This window comes from Geotrypetes seraphini, chromosome 3, assembly GCF_902459505.1.
Source record: "Geotrypetes seraphini chromosome 3, aGeoSer1.1, whole genome shotgun sequence".
NCBI classification, from domain to species: domain Eukaryota; kingdom Metazoa; phylum Chordata; class Amphibia; order Gymnophiona; family Dermophiidae; genus Geotrypetes; species Geotrypetes seraphini.
The window spans coordinates 172,512,771-172,533,782 of record NC_047086.1 but is presented as its reverse complement, the minus strand read 5'-3'; the positions used below and the strand labels follow the sequence as shown (position 1 = coordinate 172,533,782).

Genomic DNA, 21,012 nt, shown 5'->3' with positions numbered 1-21,012 from the left:
GTCGATACTCTGTGGGATCTTCTTCTCAGATATTCCCAGGGCTACCACCCTCGTTACAACAGTTCCAATTCCAGGCAGCCTCAGGCCTCTAGTTCTTGATCAGTGTCTGCCTCTAAGAAGACCCATTCAGTTGGAGCTTCCTTGCATCGGAGGTCGCCTTTCTCAGTTTTATCATGAGTGGACTCGTGTTTCCATGGATCGATGGATGCTGGACATCATTTGGGATGGGCACAAGATAGACTTCTTTTGCCTGCCTCCAGATCTGTTTCTGGACTCTCTGGCGGATCGACTGGAAAAGGAGTCCAGAGTCTGCGCTACTGTGCAATGCCTCTTAGACATCGAAGCAATAGAGCCCGTTCCAGATCACAAATCGGGCTTAGACAGATACTCCTTATACTTCATCGTGCCAAAGAAAGGCTCAGAGGACTGGAGACCCATTTTGGATCTAAGGTTGGTCAACTGCTTTTTGAAGATTCCTGATTTCAACATGGAAATAGTACGCACAGTCATAGCTGCTGTCTCTCCAGGAGAGTTTCTGGCGTCCTTGAATCTCACGGAGGCTTACTTCCATATTACAATCTACCTGGAGCATTGAAGGTTTCTGTATTTCCATGTTTGCTGCTCTGCCCTTCAGTCTCGTGATGGTGCCCCGCACTTAAACCAAGGTGATGGTAGTTGTGGTGGCCTTTCTCTGCCGGCAGGGGTCCAGGTCCTTGGACGATTGGTTGATTCGTGCTCTGTCTCATTCGGAGTGTGAAAGTGGGGTGGAGACGGTAGTGACTCAGTTGCAGGCTTTGGGGTGGATTGCCAACTTCAAGAAGAGCAACTTGACACCCTCCCAGTATCTGGGGCTTCTCTTCGATACCAAGCAGGGTCATGTGTTTCTTCCTGAGGCGTACAGACAGAAACCTCAGCAGCAGATCAGAGCTCTTCTGGACTGCCCGGCTCCCACGATCTGGCTGTATCTTCAGGCTCTGGGGTCCATGGCAGCCTATTTGGAGGCGGTCCCTTGGGCCCAAGTGCACATGGCCTGCTACAGGAGTCCCTTCTTTCTAGATGATCTCCGCAAAGTCATCCCCTTTAGATGCTGCTCCCCTGGATGGAGCTGGCTCACAACAGCCTGAGCTGGTGGCTTCAGGGGGAGGCTCTCCACCAAGGTAGGCTTCTTCGAATATCAGAATGGATGATTCTCATAATGAATACTAGCTTACTGTGGAGGCCGTTACATTCAGGGGCAGTGGACGCCTCATCAGAAACGTTGGTCAATCAATTGTCTGGAACTCAGGGCAATTGGCGTTGCTTGCTCTCCAGCCCATTCTAGTGGGAAAAGCAGTGCAAGTCTTCTCAACAACGCCATGGTGGTGGCGTCTGTAAATTGTCAAGGGGGCATGAGAAGCGCTTCCTTGGGCCAGGAGGCTCGAATGCTGTTTCGCTGGTGGAAGCTCATCTTCTGTCGCTCTCAGCGGCCAACTTGTCTGGAATCGACAATGTTCAGGCCAACAGGTCTTGGATCTGGGAGTATGGTTCCTCTCGTAGAAGCAAACAAACCAAAACTGCAGGTTCAACCGAGCTGGTTTCGGGGAAGAACCCTTCTTCAGGAACCCATGAACCCGACGAAGAAAAATGTGGAAAATGTGGGCGGCTGGAGCCCGCCCTCCAGCCACCCACATTTTTCTTCGTCGGGTTCATGGGTTCCTGCAGAAGGGTTCTTCCCCGAAACCAGCTCGGTTGAACCTGTTTTCCGGACGCGCTTTATTTTGTGCTTTAGAGATGAGTTCCTGCTTCACTTTTCAGTTAAGTTACCTTTTTTTGATTTTGTGCTGGGGTTTCGACTGGCAGGGTTCATTTAGGGGTCGCTCAGGTCTCGCCTGTTATTCACTCTAGTTGATTCACTTGCTTTTGATTTGTGAACATTTTCACTTTGATTTATTGCACGCCCAGGGTGCTCAGTGATGGTGTGCGGGTGGGGGTATATTACCTCTACCTGAGTTATGAAGTGTTGGAGCTTGTCTCCTGTTGCTGCTTGCTCACACTGAGAGCACCCTTAATACTTGATATGATCTCGCGGCTTGCGTGGTGTGCACAGCTTTGATCCTGAGCGCCCCCTTTGTGAACCTTTTTGACTATTTCTGCCTTATTGTTGTATCAAAGATAGATGCAAGGCAGAATGTGAAGACGGAGAGAAAAACAGTCAAAGTACAAGAATGCCCTGGAAACATAGTTAAAAGCACAGAAAAATGAAGTCGGCAGACGACAAAGATAGGGAAAATATTTTATTTTCGATATAGTGATTGAAAAGTGTCAGTTCTGAGAAAAGTAAGATGCTAAACTTTAACTGTGAGGGCCGCAGAAAAAATAGGGTATTTGGAGGGCTGCAGAAAAAATAGTTAATGTCTTATTAAAGAAATGACAATTTTGCAGCTCTCCAAGTACCTACAAATCCAAAATGTGGCCCTACAAATGTTTTGAGTTTGAGACCACTGGTTTAGACAAAGGCCTGGCAGTGGCTTCCCTGAGAGTTCAGGTTGCAGGCTTTTCGTGCTCTTCCAGATGTGACCAGATTTATGAATGGGGGTGTGGGGGTGGGCGCTTTTTCTGCATCCTCCTTTGCCTTCGTGGAATCTTAACATCGTTTTGGCCCCTTTCGAACCACTGAAGGATGCTTCTATTCTGGATTTCATGATTAAGACTTTTTCTGATTACCATTGTCTCAGCACGGCGTAATTCAGAGCTTCAGACTAGAGAATGACACTGTGGCGGTTTACCCGCGGCTACCGCGTTTAGCCGCGGGTAACCTGCCAAAACGGGGAATGAAAAATAGCAGCCTCTGCGGGGACGGGGACAAGGCCATACACCGCCCCGTGGAGCGGTGAATGGTCTTGTCACTGCAGTGAGGCATCGAGGATCGCGCGGTCCCCGCAGCCCCCACCCACACGCCGGCTCGATCGTTTAACCAGCTTCCTCTCTCCACCTCACCTTAGTTTGACGGCTTTCTTTTTCGGCGACCGGCACGCTTTCAAAGAGCTGCGCATGCGCGGCTGCTCAGTATTCAATCTTCTGCTCTGACCCAACCGGAAACAGGAAGTTGCAGCAGAGCAGAAGATTGAACTTTGAGCAGCCGCTCGTGCGCGGCTCTTTGAAAGCGTGCCGGTCGTCGAAAAAGAAAGCCGGCAAACTAAGGTGAGGTGGGGAGAGGAAGTTGGTTAAACGATCGAGCCAGCGTGCAGGTGGGGGCTGCGGGGACTGCGTGTTCCCAGCTCACACAAGGAAGGAGGGAGTGAAAGGGAAAAAGTTTCTCTTCCTTGGAAATAGATTCTGAAGTGACCTCATCAAAGAAGACCAGCACCAAATGTACAAGAAATCCCTTAAACAATGTCAAAAGAGCCCAAAAGAGAAAGCTGCTACTGCCGTGAGACTCCATTATTGAAGGAATCAACTTGAAATCACAGTTCAAGAGACAGGAAAAGGTTAAATGCCTCATGGAATCCTCAGCCACAACACAAACCAAATTGTGAATGAAATCAGAGCAGACAGTAAGAATTATAAAATTGATGTCTAATGCTGAGGCATTAGAAATAATGCCTCAGCAATACAATTTTCAGAAGTTCTATTTGCTCATGGTAAGGGAGAAGAGAGACTGCTAGTGATGGTGGGGGGACTGATAGAAGATATGAAAGAAGGGTGATAGAAAGGAACAGATGGTAAAGGAGGGAGGGAAGGGTGGTGGTGGAAAGGAATAGAACAGACATTGAAAGAGGGTAGAGAGGAACAGACCCTGAAGGGAAATGTGGAAGGCAGAGTGGGGAGAAGATGCTGGAAGGGAAGAAGACAGATGCCAGACTATGGGGGAGCGGAGGGAAGAAGATGGGTGCTAGACCAATTGGGGGGGGGGGGGTGAAGGGAGAGGCACAGTAACAGCAAATGGAAGACGCAGAGAGAAGACACACAGTGGATGGAAGGAATTGAATGAGAAGATGTGGAAAGCAGAAACCAGACAACAAAGGTAGAAAAAAAAAATTCTATTTATTTATTTATTTTTTGCTTTAGGATAAAGTAGTATATTAGTTGTGTTGATAAAAATTTATAAACAAAGCCCTGCCAGCTGAACATCTCTTTCTTTAGTTCAGCAGCCAGAACTTTGATTTATAAGGAAGGAATAAGCTAAATATTGCAGTACTAAGGCTTATATGGATGCTACGGTGACGGGGCGGTGAATGGGATGGCAGTGGCAGTGACGGGGCGGTGAAAGGGATGGCGGTGACGGGGCGATGAAGGGAATGGCGGTGACGGGGCGGTGAAGAGGATGGTGGGCCGGTGATGGTGCAGTGACGGGGACAGATTTTTTCCCCGTGTCATTCTCTACTTCAGACTCTTTCGTGCAGGGAACCCTTTCTCTGTATTATGAACGTGGGTGTTTTCTTCTGTACTGTACCTTCTTGCCACAAGTGGTCTCAGCCTTCCATGTAAACCAGGAGGTTAGGTTGCCTGCATTTCATCCAACGGGTTCGGAGCAGAAAGATCAGATATTACGCAAATTTGAATGTCCAGAGGGTCTTGCTCCACTATTTGGAAAGGACTAATAATTTCAGGCTGTCTGATCACCTTTTTGTTCTGACTGCTGCGCCTTGCTGGTGTCCAAGTTCTCAATCGCTCGATGGATTCGAATGGCCATTTTTGCGACTTACATTGCCTGTGACAAACATACTCGATGAGAGGTGTGGCTGCATCGTGGGCGGAATCTTGTGCGATTCATCCTGATGAAATTTGCAGAACGGCTACTTGGTCCTCTCTTCTGACTTTTACCAAGTGGATGTGGCCAGTGTGCTCTGATGTTGCTTTCGGGACCTCTGTCCCTCCCTTGGTACTGTTGCTTTGGTGTGTCATCTAGTGTATGGAATCCGGAAGGGATTTTATAGAATGGAAGATTAGGTTTATACCTTCTGTAATCTTCTTTCTGTTAGTCCCTGTAGGATTCCATAAGACCCGCCCTCTCTATGTTCACTCAATTGTTTGGAGTAGCCTGCTTCATTCTGCCTCAGTTACTCTCCTTGCTGGTTTGAAGATTTTCTTTTTTTTTTTTTTATAATTTCTTTATTCATTTTTAAACTTACATCAAGTGTACAGTAAATATCGACCAAATATAATACAACATCACTTGAAAAATTCAATATCATACACCAAGAAGATTTAACCCCCACCCCCCTCCCAAATTCATATACAACTAATATATACCACAGCCAGTTGCAAGATACTGTGGGAAGTTTCTGTGAGTATGCGTTTTACCGAACGCTTTTTCTTGGGGTGCTTGTTGCATACAACAGATTTGTTCTACAGTGTTTCTCAATGTTTTTCTGAGTTGCCTTTGCACCTGTTTATCACTTGTTAGAATTTTGCAAAGCAAACCAATTATGAGTTATTTATGTTGATGGGGATTCTTCCCTGTACCCCCTTGTCATGGATTTGTTCAGGTATGTTGCTTGGCTTTGGGACTTAACTGGATATGTTTCCTAGCTCTCAGACTAAGGGGGTGGAGCATGTGCTCAGAAAAGTTGTGGATTTCTGCAACTCGCAGGGTTGGGATTGAACACCTAGCATATGGAATCCTCCAGGGACTAACAGAAAGATTATTGAAGGTATAAACCTAATCTTCCATTATCCGGCATCTACCAATCCCCAAGGATGTCTAATAACTGGGAGTCTGCTGTACAGTTTGACATTCTAATATACAGTCTTCATAGATTATACTTGCAGTGCTGTTTTGCCTGTTTTGTAAAATAATTTCAGTAACATTTAGTGATTAAATGCCTTTTTTTCTCTCTTTTTTTTTTGATCCATGGTTGCTGATTTTATCTTCTACCCATGTTGGAATTTTGTTTCCTCATGCCTGCGTATCCATTTGAAACTTGCTGGTTATCGTAAGGTAAGGAGCCTTATCTTGTTCTGTGGAAGGGGTATCTAATGTATGCAATTGGTCCAATCTACCCAAAAACATTTCACATGATACCGATACATCCCTTGGTCTTGGTGACCTGATAGCCAAAGTGGAAACAGTGTCCACTGTTGCTGCTGAGTCGAGAAACAAAATGCATTTTGGGACCACCAAAATTAACATTCCTTTGGAAACCCAGACAAGCTTAGGTTTTTGTTTGAAAGGGACAGAAGTATTACCATTATCTGCCCTTATGAGTAACATACCAAAACAATCGTTTTACTGTCCTAGCAACAAGCAGAAGACTGGATCACATGTAAATACCACCAGCCCACTAGGTTCATTTCTGAACCCTGATAGTGATATTCATCTGGTTCCTGCATTAATAGAGGCAAAGGTGCCTGAAAATTTGCCCCAACAACAGCACATTTGTAAATCACTTGGTGCACAAAATGGTGCTGGGTGGAGCAGCTTTATGAATACAAGAAATACTTGCTTAACAAGCTGCTTAGAAAATATGACATTTGATAACCAAGCAAGCCACAGTCCATGTGGAGACACTGAACTCTTTGGAAGCCTCCACTCAGTTCTTCAAAGTTCCCAGGGTGATATGCCTTCAGAAAAGGAGAGCTTTCAGGTTTCAAAATATGGAAGCCCCTCACTGGCTGACCTAATTCAGGAACACAAATGGGTTAACTCACAAGCTTCCTCTACCCTGAAGTGTGATCTTCAGGACCAGCCATTAGAAGAGGGGCTAGAATCTGTAGTACCACTGTCACGACTAGCCAGAAAGTCCCAGACATCATGTGAGATGCCAGAGTTAACTGATTCTCTGTCATCACCAGCAGACAGGCAGACTAGACATTTTTTGCGCTCTGATTTAATTGCTGAAGGCTGTGGTAAAATGGGAGACTCTCGTGTATCCAGTGCAGTGGAATTTCAGCCTGCTGTGGAGGTTGATTCTAATATTGACCTGAGTGTCCTTATCAAAAATCCAGAGCCTTTGTTGGACCTGTCAAGCATGCTCAATCCTCCATCTAAGAGTTTAAGTTCAAAGCAAAAAATACACAGCAGATCCTCTAAGGAGAGCAAGCTGTGCAATAAAATGCATACTTTTCGAAAGCAAACTCCACACGTTTCGTGGACCAGGGCCCCACTTACTGCCAAGCCATCAGCTTTTGCTTTAACCCTCTGCTTCTGTTACACCCCGAGATACTGCAGTAGGAACCCCTTTGATATTCATGAGACCCTTATGTACAGTAGCCAAGTGCAGGGAGCAGAAACCACGGACAAGAATTCTCTCATATCCCTAATACCATTTGATTTTAAAACACCTTCTCCAGATGATATTGTAAAAGCCAACCAAAGAAAAGCTTTTACAAGGGAATGATGTGAAAGAGAGAAAAAAATACAAAATCTAGTGTATAGACTGTCTTGTTCTTTGCTGAGCCATTTTTAAAATCTGAATTTATAAATGTTTAAATTTAGCACAAGCTATAGGGGCCATTTATAAATTGGGATTTCAGATCCTAGTATGGTTGTAAGATATTTTTTAAATTCTTCTAATTCTGTTTAATTAGGTTTCTAAGAAATTTTTAACCAAGTGTTTAGATTTTTGCACTGACGTACTAACTGCAGGGGGTGATAAAGTTTTAACTGTGCCATCTATCACTTATTGATATCACCTTTTATCAGATATATTAAAAAATGACTTTTATGTTGGGGCTGGATGAGGGAGAAGTGGTTACAGTGTAGAAATTAACAGCTATTTTTAGCCATTGACTACTGGTGTCTGGATTTACTAATTTTACCTGAAATTATGGGAAAACTATCTTAATTATTTTTGTAGGGTATTTCTTTTGTAGTTTTAAAATATAAAAAAAAGCCTTGAAATGGAAAACAGATCCTATAGTTGTAAATAGTTTGTGCCACTTGAAGAGCACTGCATCTGGTTTTACTTGGCAAAAATTAAATTAATGGTGCTGTTACTTGCATTTGACACACTCTTTCTGAGCTGTCAGTCGGATTCCATCCTCCATGGCATGCCATCTTTATCATGAAGTCATATGTGGCTACAGTAGGAAATGGTGGATTCTGTTCTTCCCTGGTGCTGGAGACTTCTCCTCCATTACATATGATATAGGTCTCAACCTCATAAAATTAGCTTTATTTTAATTTACCATATTATCAAAGTGGGGGTGGGACCAATGTTCTCTAATTTTTGCTGGCCCATGTGTGAATGAAAAACATTGTGTGCACGTTTCCGGCCTTGACTCGATATGTGTAGTATAGCCTATATTCACAGTAAAGAAAGCCAGCAAAATTTTTGTGTATACAATTGCTAGGCATGTACACTCCCTTTCTGACTTGTGTACTCGCATCCACAGTGGAACTGATGATCTGGATGAAACCAATTTATTCAAGGAAAAATAAAGTTTGAGAGGAATCCTGCACAGTCCAAAGGAGAATAGAGTCCCGGGGGGACCCAACAAGCTGCATGTTTCAGCAATAGAATGCCTTCCGCAGGGACCTTCACAAAGGTATTAAAAAAGGGTTTTCATATAAAATGGCCAAGAAGTGTAGATGCAATGCTGTTGTTCTTCTTGAACCTTATTTTTCTTTGAATAAATTGGCTTCATCCATATCATCAGTTACACTGTGTTTGTTTGCTGGTGTTTGACTTTTGTGGATCCTTGGTCTTTGGTTTTGGCTTTTGTACTCGCATACACATAAAGCTTATAGGGAACACTGGCCTAGACTAACATGAAGATTATTTAAGCTTGCCATTTGATTTAAGCTTGCCATTTTTTTTTCTCCTGGTCTGTGTTGGTCTCCTGCAGTTTACCTGTTTAGACATAGGTTCATAAATTGCACAAATCTGCAGCATTGCTAACATCTACCTGTGTTTTGCATAACACACTTTTGTCTCTTGACCACTTGCTTTGTATGTATAAATCAGGGGCTCTCAATCCAGTCTTCAAGACACATCTAGTCTGAGGTAGTGCATGCAAATTTATCTTAAATGGGCATCTAGAAAACGTGATCAACTAATCAGTATGATGACTGAAGCTTCCAGGATTAATAAGGGCAAACATGGAATCCTCTGAGATTGCGGCCATGCTGGTACCAGCACCCCCCCCCCCCTTTAAAGAGTATAGTTCCCCATCGACAGTGCCATGCACAAGATGGGAATGTCCAGTCTGGGAAGACTGGGCTGGAGAGGGCTCTTTTTCAGTGCCTTTACTCTCCCAGTAGCAGGACTTAAGAACATAAGAATAGCCTTACTGTGTCAGACCAATGGTCCATTAAGCCCAGTAACCCGTTCTCACGGTGGCCAATTTAGGTCACTTGTACCTGGACAGAACTCAAGGAGTAGCAATATTCCATACTACCGATAAAGGGCAAGCATTGGCTTCCCCCATATCTCTCTCAATAACAGACTATGGACTTTTCCTCCAGGAACTTGTCCAAACCTTTCTTAAAACCAGCTGCTTCGTCTCTAGGGGGACCAGATCCGGATCTGGTGGAGGCCCCTAATCTAGGAGAGGACCCAACTATGCAGGGCTGTTCAAGCCTTCAGTTCATTTGCAGGTGATCCTGGAATCCCTCCAGGAATTAAAGATAGGGTCTCCACAGTCCTCTTCTACACACTGCTTGCTTTTTAAGTTCAATCTGTTTATTGAAGTATATCAGAAAATAAACATCATAAAATCATTGCAGTTCTCGAAAATCTTTTAGAAAATGCTGAATTTAACCAGCTCTTTATTCCACCAAAAGTGGATTATCTGGTGGCACAGTTGACTAAACGTACCTCTCTTCCCAGTGATGGCATATTGGTATTAAAGGATGTCCACGCTCAGAAGTGTGCATCTTGTGGTTGGAGAGGTTGCGATTAACATGTCCTTAAAACGGAAAGCAGAGACTGAGAAACTAGCTGGTCACATGATGGAGAAGATCTTGGCCTGGCCACCACATGGTGCGGGAGCACTGGGCAGTGTTGGATGGCGATCCTTCGTGGCTACACTGTTATCCTTGTCTAGTATACTGTTGAGGATTCTCAGATTGTGGATGGCAATATGGAAGCGCCAACTAAAGCGGACTTGATTTCTTGAGTTTCTCGCTTGGTTAACCCGGATCAGTCTTCGAACTTTGTGGTGAGGGACAATATCAGGCAGGTGATCAACTTGAAGAAGTGAGCTCTACGGTTGGGAGAGGAGGTGCTTTTCCTTTCAATTGATGCGGAAAAGGCTTTTGATTAGGTCTCTTGGCCTTTCATGTTTAAGGTTTTGGAGCGGATTGGTCTAGAACCTCAACTGTTGGGGTGGATTAGGGCACTCTATAATGACCCTATATAGGTTGTGTTAAGGTTAATAGATCATATTCTGAGCCCTTTCAGTTCTTTTGGGGGGATGTCCCCTCTCACCTGTGTTACTTGCTTTGGTGATTAAGCATCTCTGCAGGTGCGAGCTAACATGGGAATTACAGGAATTATGATGGGGAGCAGGACTACAAATTAAACCTGTTTGCTGCTGATCTTCTTTTTATTTTCATTACATCTGGGGTGTCATTACCCCTAGTTATGAAGGAACTTACCAAATATGGCTCATTTTCCGGATTTTATAATAATATGGCTAAGTCTGAGCTTCTTAATATTACACTATCGAAGGACAGAGAATAGGAACTGCACCAGATTTTCCCTTTAAATGGGTTAAGGCACTGCATGACGAAACTTGGACCTTGTTGGGTCCTTTACACACCAATTGTTTCTATTGTGGTTGATATTGTGTATTTACTGACTGCTGCAATCAAGATTGATAGTAAAGGTTATCTGGATACAGAGCATTACCAATCTCATTTCTTGTTTTTTTTTGACTATCCTGCACATGGGCTCCTCTTTCTTTTCTTGTAATCTTTTATTGGCAATAACCACAATAAATTTCCAATATAAAGCTGATTCAGCATTTAACTATTAACCTTTTATGACAATGCCAAGCTCTATATTTAAATACCAATCAGTGGTGAAAAAAAAAAGCCTTGAGAGATTCTAGTGCATAGCTTACTTTGGACAGGATTCATTAAACCTCCAAACCGTGCACGATCCGTTTCCTATTGCATGCCGGCCGAATGAATCAGTAAAGGCCTGCATGCAAATGGAGACGATCATTAGCACGCCCCCTACCCATGGCCAGAGCGATTCCCGCTCACGCGCACACCCTGACAGTAGTGACAGGAGAAGCAGCCTCCTGTCACTGCTGTCAGGGCTCAGCCCAGCCCAGATCTCTCTTGCCTGCTCTCGGACTCTCCTGCTCTCTGCCTCCGTTCCCTGCAGTGCAAGCCCGTGGTTTTAAGGTGGGCCTGCACTGTGGGGAACGGCAGCAGAGAGCAGAAGAGTCTGAGAGCAGGCAAGAGAGATCTGCCCGACACTCCCCCAGGCCGCGATCTCTCCTGCCTGCCCTGCTCTGCTCTGCCACGCCCACTCCCCCAGATAAAAAAGCAGGAGGGATGCCAACTCCCTCTTGCCATTAGTGTTAAAAGGGGGGGAGGGAAGGGGGGGGAAAAGCAGTGCGGCACTCCCCCCCCCCCACCTCCGACACAGAACGGCCCACCCCTGACACCAAAGCTGGGAGCAGGAGGGGTCCTAGTTCCTTCCTGCTCCTAGGCTTTCCACATCCCCCGGCTCACCCCTGGTCGGCCCAGGCGGTTGGGCCCGGCCCACCCACCCTGGTACCTTTAAAATTGTTGGGAGCAATCAGGGACTTCCCTAGACTCCTCCCTAAGGAAGTCCCTGATTGGCTGAGGTGCCTTAGGCCTCTCTCTGTGCATCAGATGATGCACCGGGACGGGGCCAAAGGCCGCTATTGGGGCGGCAACTGGCTGGAGGGCAGCAGGAGGAGGACTTTCCTCCTCCTGAAGATTTTCAGCAGTATAGGAGCAGGAGGAGGATCTGGGCACCCCTCCTGCTCCAGAAGATGGGTACCCCTCCTACTCCCAACAATTGTAAAGGTACTGGGGTGGGTGGGCCGGGACCGACCGCCTGGGCTGACCAGGGGTGAGCTGGGGGGGGGGGGGTGAGGCCTAGGAGCAGGAGGAACCGAGCACCCCTCCTGCTCCCAATTTTTGTGTCGGGGATGGGCCATGCCGGTTTGGGCCTGGCCTGGCCAGGGGGTTAGTCGGCCTATGGAGCAGGAGGGACCGAGCACCCCTCCTGCTCCCAACATTTTTTAAAGGTACGGGGAGGAAGGGGGGGTGGGTCTGCCCGGCTCGACCATGGGTGGACCGGTCGGGTGCGGTAGCCCAGTCTGGGGTGGGCTGTGCCAGCATGAGGGAGGCCTAAGGAGCAAGAGGGACTGAGCACCCCTCCTGCTCCCAACTTTTATGTAACAGAGGGGGGGGGGGTGTTGGGTGGGCAGCCGCGACTTTAAAAAAACAAAAAAATCATTTTCCTTTGCGTGGGCTGGCTCTCTTGCTCCCCCTTTCCAGGCAATCTTAGATACTATCAAATTGTTCAAAGATCTAGACCTGCAAACATTGATACATGAACCTACTCATCAAGCCAAACATACACTAGATATGATTCTAATCCCTTCTTCTCAATCTTTATCCCACTCTACTCCGAATATTCTTTCTATTCCCTGGTCTGATCACTGTCTAATCTTTTTAAATCTTTATTTCCCCCATCAAAAGATATCAAACCATTCCTCCAAAACCAAAACATTCTCATACAGGGATTTCTCTCAATTAGAAAGTTCTGATATTTCGTCTACATTCAGCCCTTCTATTATTATTCCATCATTTGAAACTATTGACGATCAACTCCAATATTGGAACTCAAATCTAGAATCCATATTAAATACTAAAATACCATTAATCACCAAAACAGTAATCAACAGAAGAATAAAAAATCCGTGGTACTCTAAAAATCTCTCCTTAATAAAAACTCAACTTCGTGCTGCAGAAAGGAAATGGTGCTCTTCTAAAACCCCTACCAACCTCCAAAAATTTAAGGACACTTCTCTTTACTATAAAAGTGAAATTACCCAAGCTAAAAAATCTTACTATAATAACAAAATCCAAAAGGCCAAAAATTCTGCTGTTCTCTTTAATATTCTTAAATCAGTTAACCCGGAAAAAAATAAAAACACATCAAAGCAAAAATCAATATTAACATCACAAGAACTTTCTGACTATTTCTGCCAAAAGATATCAAAAATAAGACAAACATTCTCGACCAACACATCAACCTCTTCTGTTTTTGAAAACTTATCCACAAATAACTTTATTCCAACAGCCAAATGTATAAATTTCAGAATTCCAACTATAAACGACATTGAAAGACATCTTAAGTCAATCAACTTAAAAGGTTCTCCTACGGAACTTATTCCGCCGTTCTATCTAAAGAAATATTTCTCTTATTTTGGTCCATTTATTCTATCACTCATACAAAAAAGTTTTTCTTCTTCTACTGTTCCTACTACTTGGAAATCCTCTATTGTTATACCAATCTTAAAAAACTTCAAATCCAGTCCAGATGACTCATCTAACTACCGCCCCATTTCAAACTTACCATTCCTAATGAAACTGACTGAAAAACTGGTTTTTGAACAGCTTTCGGAATTCATCGAATCCTCTAACGCATTGCATCCCAACTAAACAGGTTTTTGAAAATATCACAGCACTGAATACTCTATGATTGGTCTTGTTACAAATATTCATTACTTTCTTGACCATCATAAATCTGTAGCACTCTTTTCTCTAGATCTATCCGCAGCTTTCGATACCATAGATCATGATATTCTTCTCAATCGTCTGCAATCATTAGGGATAGATGGCCAAGTCTTACAGTGGTTAACATCCTTTCTATCGAACCGAATCTCGAGAGTTAAATTTAATGAGTCCTATTCTGAAAACTTTTCTTTATCTTCTGGAGTTCCACAAGGATCAATATTATCCCCTCTTCTATTTAACATTTTTTTATCCCCATTTATCACCATGTCACAGTCACTAGGTTTTACAACTTTTTCATACGCTGATGACATTCAACTACTGCACCCTCTCAATCCAGAAAACATAGAAGAAATAAAAATTATCACTGACAAATTAGAAAAAATGAAAACCTGGTTAAACAATAACAAACTGGCTTTAAATACCCAAAAAACAAAAACCATGCTTTTCACTTGGAAAGGAGACATATTTCAAAAAATACCATTCATACTTAATAACACTCCTTTAGAATCGGTATCTAAGCTGAAAATCCTCGGTGTAATAATCGATGTTGATTTATCTTTTCATAACCATATCAGCGCAATAGTTAAATCCTGCTTTTACAGATTACGGCTCTTACGTTCAATTTCTACTTTTTTGGATGCTAAATCACTCAATATTTTAGTTCACTCTCTTATTATTTCTAAACTGGACTATTGTAATGCTCTTCTAATTAACATAACTCAAAAAGAAAATAGACGTCTCCAAATCATCCAAAATACAGCAGTCAAATTAATTTACAATGCAAAGAAATTTGATTATGTTACCCCCTTATTAATTAAATCACACTGGCTCCCTATAACCCATCGAATTACCTTTAAAATATTATTTTTGGTTTACAAAACATTGAGCTTCAATGAACCCCAATATATTGCAAAAATGATTGTTCCACACAAATCTTCTCGTTCTTTAAGATCCTCTTCATTAAACTTGCTTTCAGTCCCTTCATTAAGAATCATAGGCACAAGACGCAATGATATATTCTCTGTGAAAGCACCCACACTGTGGAACTCCCTTCCAAATTTTATCAAAAACGAAACAGACCTTGTTGCGTTTAAGAAAATTTTAAAAACATATTTATTTCGGGACGCATTTGACTTATAAAACATAGTCATTTTAGGTTCCCGTTCTCTTCTTTTTTCATCTTAACCCATTACTACCCAATGTGTTTTACCCTTTGATGTCAAACTCTAACAGATAACAAAATTGTAACTTCTTCCCTTCCTTCCCACCCCTTCTTGTTCGTCAACCTCTATCGGTCTCTTAAGTGATTTTTGTAAACTAAATGTATGTCTGTCTCTTAAGTGAATTTAGAAAACTAAATGTATTACCACACTCTGATGGTTTTTAACTGTACATCGCTTAGATATTGTGATAAGCGATTCATCAAATAAAGGTAAACTTGAAACTTGAAACTCAATCTTGCTGCCCAGACTCTCCTGCTCTCTGCCGCCCTACGTGCAACGTGAGCCCACGGGTTTAAAGTGGGGCTGCACTGCAGCATGCAGCACCGCTTTAAACCCGCGGGCTCGCACTGCAGGGAAGGCGGCAGAGATTAGGAGCTCAGGGCAGAAAGCAGGGCTGGAAGATCGGGGCGAGCAGGCAGGAGACACAGGGCGGAGCTGGAGAGTCAAAAAGACGTTTTCGACTGGTCCCCAGCAGTTGCTTCTTCAGGTGATCGGCCAGTCCAGTCGGATCCGAAATTTTGTGTAGTGAATTTGGTCACTGTCCAGTTTGCATGCACGGATTCAAAGCGGATCGCAGGAAAGGTAAGTGAATCAGGCCAGATGGAAATGTGATAGTAAAGAGGTCGCAAACCAATTGGTACACAATCGGTTTGCTTAGTGAATCTAGCCCTTTGTTTGTCTCATGCACTACTTAGGGACTAACTTTTATTCATCGGTAAAAAAACCTCCTGTTAATTCAAAACAGTGCACATATATTGCATTGTTACTCCCTTTGCAGGCTGAGTATAAGAATATATAAATAAGCAAACACTTAATTATTCCAACGGGAGGCCCGTTTCACTAATTGCTTTTTCAGGGGAATTTATTTATTTTTAAAATTTATATATGACTTTAAGCGGTGTACATGTTAAACATACATAATTGTGAAAACAAACAACACAATAACACGTATCATGCTGCAACTGTGAAATTAAAAAACATGTGCTATGATTTAAGCCCAACAATGTAGACAGAATAGGACTTGCTTTCCACTTTATCTATTATTATGTTTAGACCACAATATATATTCAGCAAAACAGTTGTTCGATATCATCACCCCCTCCAAATTTTCTATTTTCTTGTTATTCACTGTCCTCTATCCCCATCCCTTCCTTTTCTTCAAGCTTCATCCACTTTCAAGATCCTTTACTGGTGTGAAGAGTCTTTAATGTGGGTTTAACCCAAAACATTTATGCTTTCCTTGGGTCTGGGCTGGCAGTGACTTGAACAGTTATATCAACAGTGCCTCTTTTCCTTGGCTCCGTGTATGTGTTTATACATATGTGGATTTATGTGTTTGTATATTGAATTTCAGAGATTGTACCTCAGTGGTTAGAGCAGCAGGCTGTGAACCAAAGAAGCCAGGGTTTAAATCCCACTGATTCTTCTTGTGATCACTTATTTAATCATCAACTGTATCAGGTACAAACTTACATGTAAAGCTTTCCAGGGATAGGGACATACTTGGCAAAACTGAAATTAACTTGCTTTGAGCTACTACTGAAAAGATATGAGTTAAAATCCAAATATGTGTACATTTATTGAAAAGATATGAATAAAAAGATAGGGTATATAGTGTCTGCACACAACGTACATATACACACACAATATATATGAGGGGCATTCAATAATTTATCTACCTGAGTCTGGATGAAAGTAGCAAGCATGGTGAAACAAGTCTGTGCCTCTTGTGATATTTCTCAAGGTTACTCTTGTCTAGTTGTGGCTCAGTGTGAGTCTAACATTCCATGAGACTAGATGTCAGGAGAGTCATTGTGTGAATCAAGTGAGAAACTGCTAGATTTGGAGCACTGTTCAGTGATAAAATTTCTCTTTAAAAGAAGGAAAAAGCCAAAGGAAATCTATGAACACAAGACTGCAGTTTATGGTGAGTCTGGACCATCATCCTACAAAGTAAAATTTTGAAGCTAGCAGTTTAAGTGGGGTAGACAATCCATTGAAGATGACCCTCACACTAGAAGGCCTGTGGAAGCGATTTCCATCAAAATATGCAAGAAAGTCGAGGATTTCATTTTGTCAGACAGATGAATTAAGGTTTCCTGAATAGCTGAAGAAATGGGCATCTTGGCAGGTACAGTTTGGAAAATAATTTATGAAAAGGTGGGCATGTCCTTGGTTTGTGCCATTGAAATTTAATCCAGAGTTTGGTCCGGGATAGGGGAAGGGCGTTTTTCAGGCATGGGAGGCCAAGGGATTGGTATTTGCGGGTTAATTCTGTGATCTATCGTTGGGAGGTGTGCGACCCTTTTTGGAGCTACAGTGGTGGTATGACTTAACTGGGACTGATCTGTTCCATTACTTACAGGTTAAGCATTATTTACAGGCATCAGGGTTACTGCGGTAACTCCTGCGCGGCAAGACCTCTTTTGAGTGTTTAATTGGCCCCTTGTTGCAGAAGGGGAGCACTTTCAGCCTTATATAAAGGTTTGAATGCGAGGGGCACCCTATGCTTACCTTATGTGAGGGCTTGGAAAGGGGATCTGAGGAGGGTGTTTTCTCCTGAGCAGTGGGAGTCTATCTGGAGGTAGGTGTCCTTTTTGGGTATTTCAGCCTCTATTGTAGAAAATGGGTACAAGGTACTCATGCGATGGTATTATACGCCTGTTTCTTTGGCTAGGCATGGGGATGGGGGGTACTGTTGGAGGGGCTGTGGAGAACTGGGAACATATCTGCATATGTGGTGGGAGTCTGCTTGGGTGAGAGGTTATTGGGGGGGGGGGGTGTTTAGGGAACTGTCTAGGATTCTAGGTCAGGATGTGCCTGCTTCCTGTCAACATGCCTTGCTATATCTCCCTGAGGTGGAGCTTGAACAGGGGGAATCCAGCTTCTGTAAGCTGGCTCTCACGGCTGCCAGACTGGTGCTGGCGGCTCGTTGGAATCAGTCTCTGCTGCCTGGCTGGTCAGTGGTGGTATAGAAGCTTCTACAGTGGCAGCATATGTATCAACTCACTGCCTTTCGATGAGGCAAGGGTCATGGCTGTGCTCACATTTGGGGAAAGTTTCTGAGGTGGGTGAATAAGGGGATATGGGGAAGGTTTTGGGGATCTGTTTGGAGAATTGGGGTTTCTTCTATTTTATTTAGTTCTTGCATTGGCTTTTTCATTAGCTGCTTCTTCTGGTGGTATCTATTTGGGCCCCTCTGGGGGTGGGTTGTGGATGGGAATGGGAAGAGTGCTCTTGAGTCTGGTTGTGTTGTTATGTTTTCTTCTTGTATGGGGCTGCTGTACTGTTAGGATTGCATAACTGTACTGTTGTGGGTTTTCTTTTCTAATAATCTAATCTAATCCCTTAGGTTTGTATACCGCTTCATCTCCACGTTCGTAGAGCTCGGCGCGGTTTACAGTAGAAGAAATAGGAAGGAACTACAACAGAGGGTTAGAGGTAGAAGTGTGAAGAAAATTTAGAGGACTTGGGATGCCAAGATATAAGAGTTTCCTTGATTCCTAAGTTGGAGAGAGACTTAAATTTTTGAGAAAAGCCAGGTTTTCAGATGTTTGCGGAAAACTTGGAGAGAGCTGAAGTTCCGAAGAGGGGAGGTAAGGTTGTTCCAGAGCTCAGTGATTTTGAAGTGGAGGGAGGTCCCTAGCTTTCCTGTGTGGGAAATGCCTTTTAGCGAGGGGAAGGACAGTTTTAATTTGTGAGAGGATCTGGTGGTATTAGGATTTGAGGAATTCCAAGAAAGAGGGATAAAGGGAGGGAGGATACCGTGTAGGATTTTTAAAGCTAAAATAAACATTGTTAATTAAAAAAAAAGAAAAGGTGGGCATGTCCAAGGTTAGTGCAAGATGGGTTCCAAGAATTCTGATGCCATGTCAGAAGGCCATGAGGCTTCAATTGTGTCAGGAAAACTTGGAGACAAAGTGAATTTTTTTCAACGTTTAGTGACTGGAGATGAGATTTGGGTCCATCATAGAGATCCAGAGTCCAAAATTGAGTCAATGCAATGGAAGCAGAAATCATCCCCCCACCCCAAAAAAGTTCAAGACAGAAAAATGTGCACGCAAAGTCATGACAACTCTCTTCAGAAGCAAAAGTCCTTCATCATCCCAGTTCATGCCACACAAGACAACCATAACCAAGGAAAGTTACGTCAACACAATAATCATTTTGCGAGAGTCAATCAAGGAGAAAAGACAAGGAGAACTGGCAGCAGGCATGCGGCTTCTTCATGATAATGCACTGGTGCACGTGTCACGACAATCACAGGCTGCCATCTGAGAAACCCACAGTCTACCCTACAGTCCTGACCTGGCTCCTTCAGATTATTTCCTGTTCCAAGTTTTAAAGAAATCTCTCCAGGGACAGCGGTTTTCAAGTGATAAAGTCAAGGAAGATGCGTTGAAGATCAAACAGAATAATTCTTTTCAAAGGGGTTAGTCATTGCAGGAAAAAATGGATGAAGTGTATGGAGCAATAAGGGGACTATATTGAAAAATAAATTTTTTTTGAAAACTTTTCTTTCCTACTGAGGTAGATAAATTATTGAACGCTCCTCATGGCAATGTACAGGGTTTGGAAAGTACCTTTCTGGGGTTCACTTGCTTGGGAAGAAATCAGCTTCATAAGAAGACATCATTTTCTGGAAATGTGAAAGTTGAAGGACATGGCAAATGCATTTTTGAATTCATTAAATATGGGCAGAATTTTATATATACACCTACCTACTCCCTGATAATCTGTAATTATAACAGAGCTGCCGGAAACCTTTTTACTAGTTGTCTACCCATGTTGTAGTTGCTCTGGAACTTTCAGCAGTTGTATGTATTCATTCTCCCAGCACTTATTTTCAGTTTCCTCTCTCCTGTCTACATTCTCTGTGCAAGTTGCCATCTCTTGTCCTGCCTACTACTTTATGCTGTGACCAGAAGCTGTTTGTTACACATGCAAAGATGATAAGCACATTGCTGAAGTAGGCAAAACTGAAATTCAGCAGGTAGGGATTTTATTTCCTGGTACCTTCTTTTTTAAAAAAAATGTTTTTATTTGTCCTGGGCTGTGCAGATTATGGCAGTTTTACCTCTATCCCCTAAACTTATACCGTTGGTATGTAAGATAAAGACTTTGTTTCTGTGGGTTGTTGTTTTTTTTTTCTTATGAGAATGTATTGATCAGCTCAAATTTGCTTGTGGTAGAATGTATTATGCCACTAATGCTGAACTATCATTCTTAAGATCTTGCTATGTGACTGCAGTAGAAGGCTCGTTCAGAATCTGTCTTTGAGTGTGGTAAAATTGACTTAAGTGCTTAAAGATCCAGTTTACTAAAGTGATTTTCCTATTTCCTTTCTCTAGGAAAATATCTTAATAACTTAAGCTGCATGAAAGCAATATTATGAATAGTGATTATGTCAAGTCGCTGTAAATAAATAAATCGGGCCCAAAATATTTTTCATTTCTCCCACTGTTTTCATTTTATTCCATTTCATTTTCTTGAGAAGAAGTTTATGGCTAGTTTCATCTGTAGCTCCCAGATGTGTAATATATAGCTTGCAGAGCTGCTTTGAGGATGCCTGCTTTGCTTTTATTACTGGGTACAGACTTTGGAGAGTGGTAGCTGAGGAACATAAGTGCTTTTGTGATGTATTGTGGGCTGAACAGAGAGATGGAGCTGATACTAGTTAACAAAAGTATTATTGCTCGTAATTTAATAAATGGATTTATACATTCACTATTCAATTGCTCTTTGACATATGAATTTTTTTTCCAATAACGTGTATTGAAGACCAACCAGGAGTTGGTGGGAGTCATAGTGGAAGAAAACTGCAGTTGAACCCGTTATTCTTGGGCATGGGGGCCACCAAATTCATCTTAGAGTAGACTAACTTTGAGAAGTTGGCTTCTGCTATAGTGAGCTGCTTGAGATCCCGTGGGAATGTGTTGCTGGATATGTGCTCCCATAGTGATCTCTCTCAGTAGTGTGTTGGTTTGTATGCAGTGCACAACTTTGACCTCAGCAGTCTCATCTTCAGTGATTGTATTTGGATTGTATATTTTGTAACACAATGTTAGTGGAGCTTCAGAAAAGCATGGTGATTGACCTAACACATAAATTATTAAAGTATAAATAAAAATCAGT

General features: G+C 42.9%; 1 protein-coding gene across 3 annotated transcripts in view; it reads left to right on the top strand.

Annotated features, from left to right (window-relative positions):
• Window positions 1-21,012, top strand: part of HBS1L (HBS1 like translational GTPase) — a 284,783-nt gene that overhangs the window by 35,125 nt on the left and 228,646 nt on the right. The window contains exon 5 of one of the 3 annotated variants that reach the window (XM_033935883.1): window positions 5,926-8,285. The exons of the other annotated variants lie outside the window; for them this stretch is intronic. Within the exon in view, the coding sequence (XP_033791774.1) occupies window positions 5,926-7,319 (1,394 nt within the window). The 3' untranslated portion in view covers window positions 7,320-8,285. Of the gene's footprint in view, window positions 1-5,925; window positions 8,286-21,012 lie in introns of those variants that run through there. 3 annotated transcript variants of the gene reach the window in all.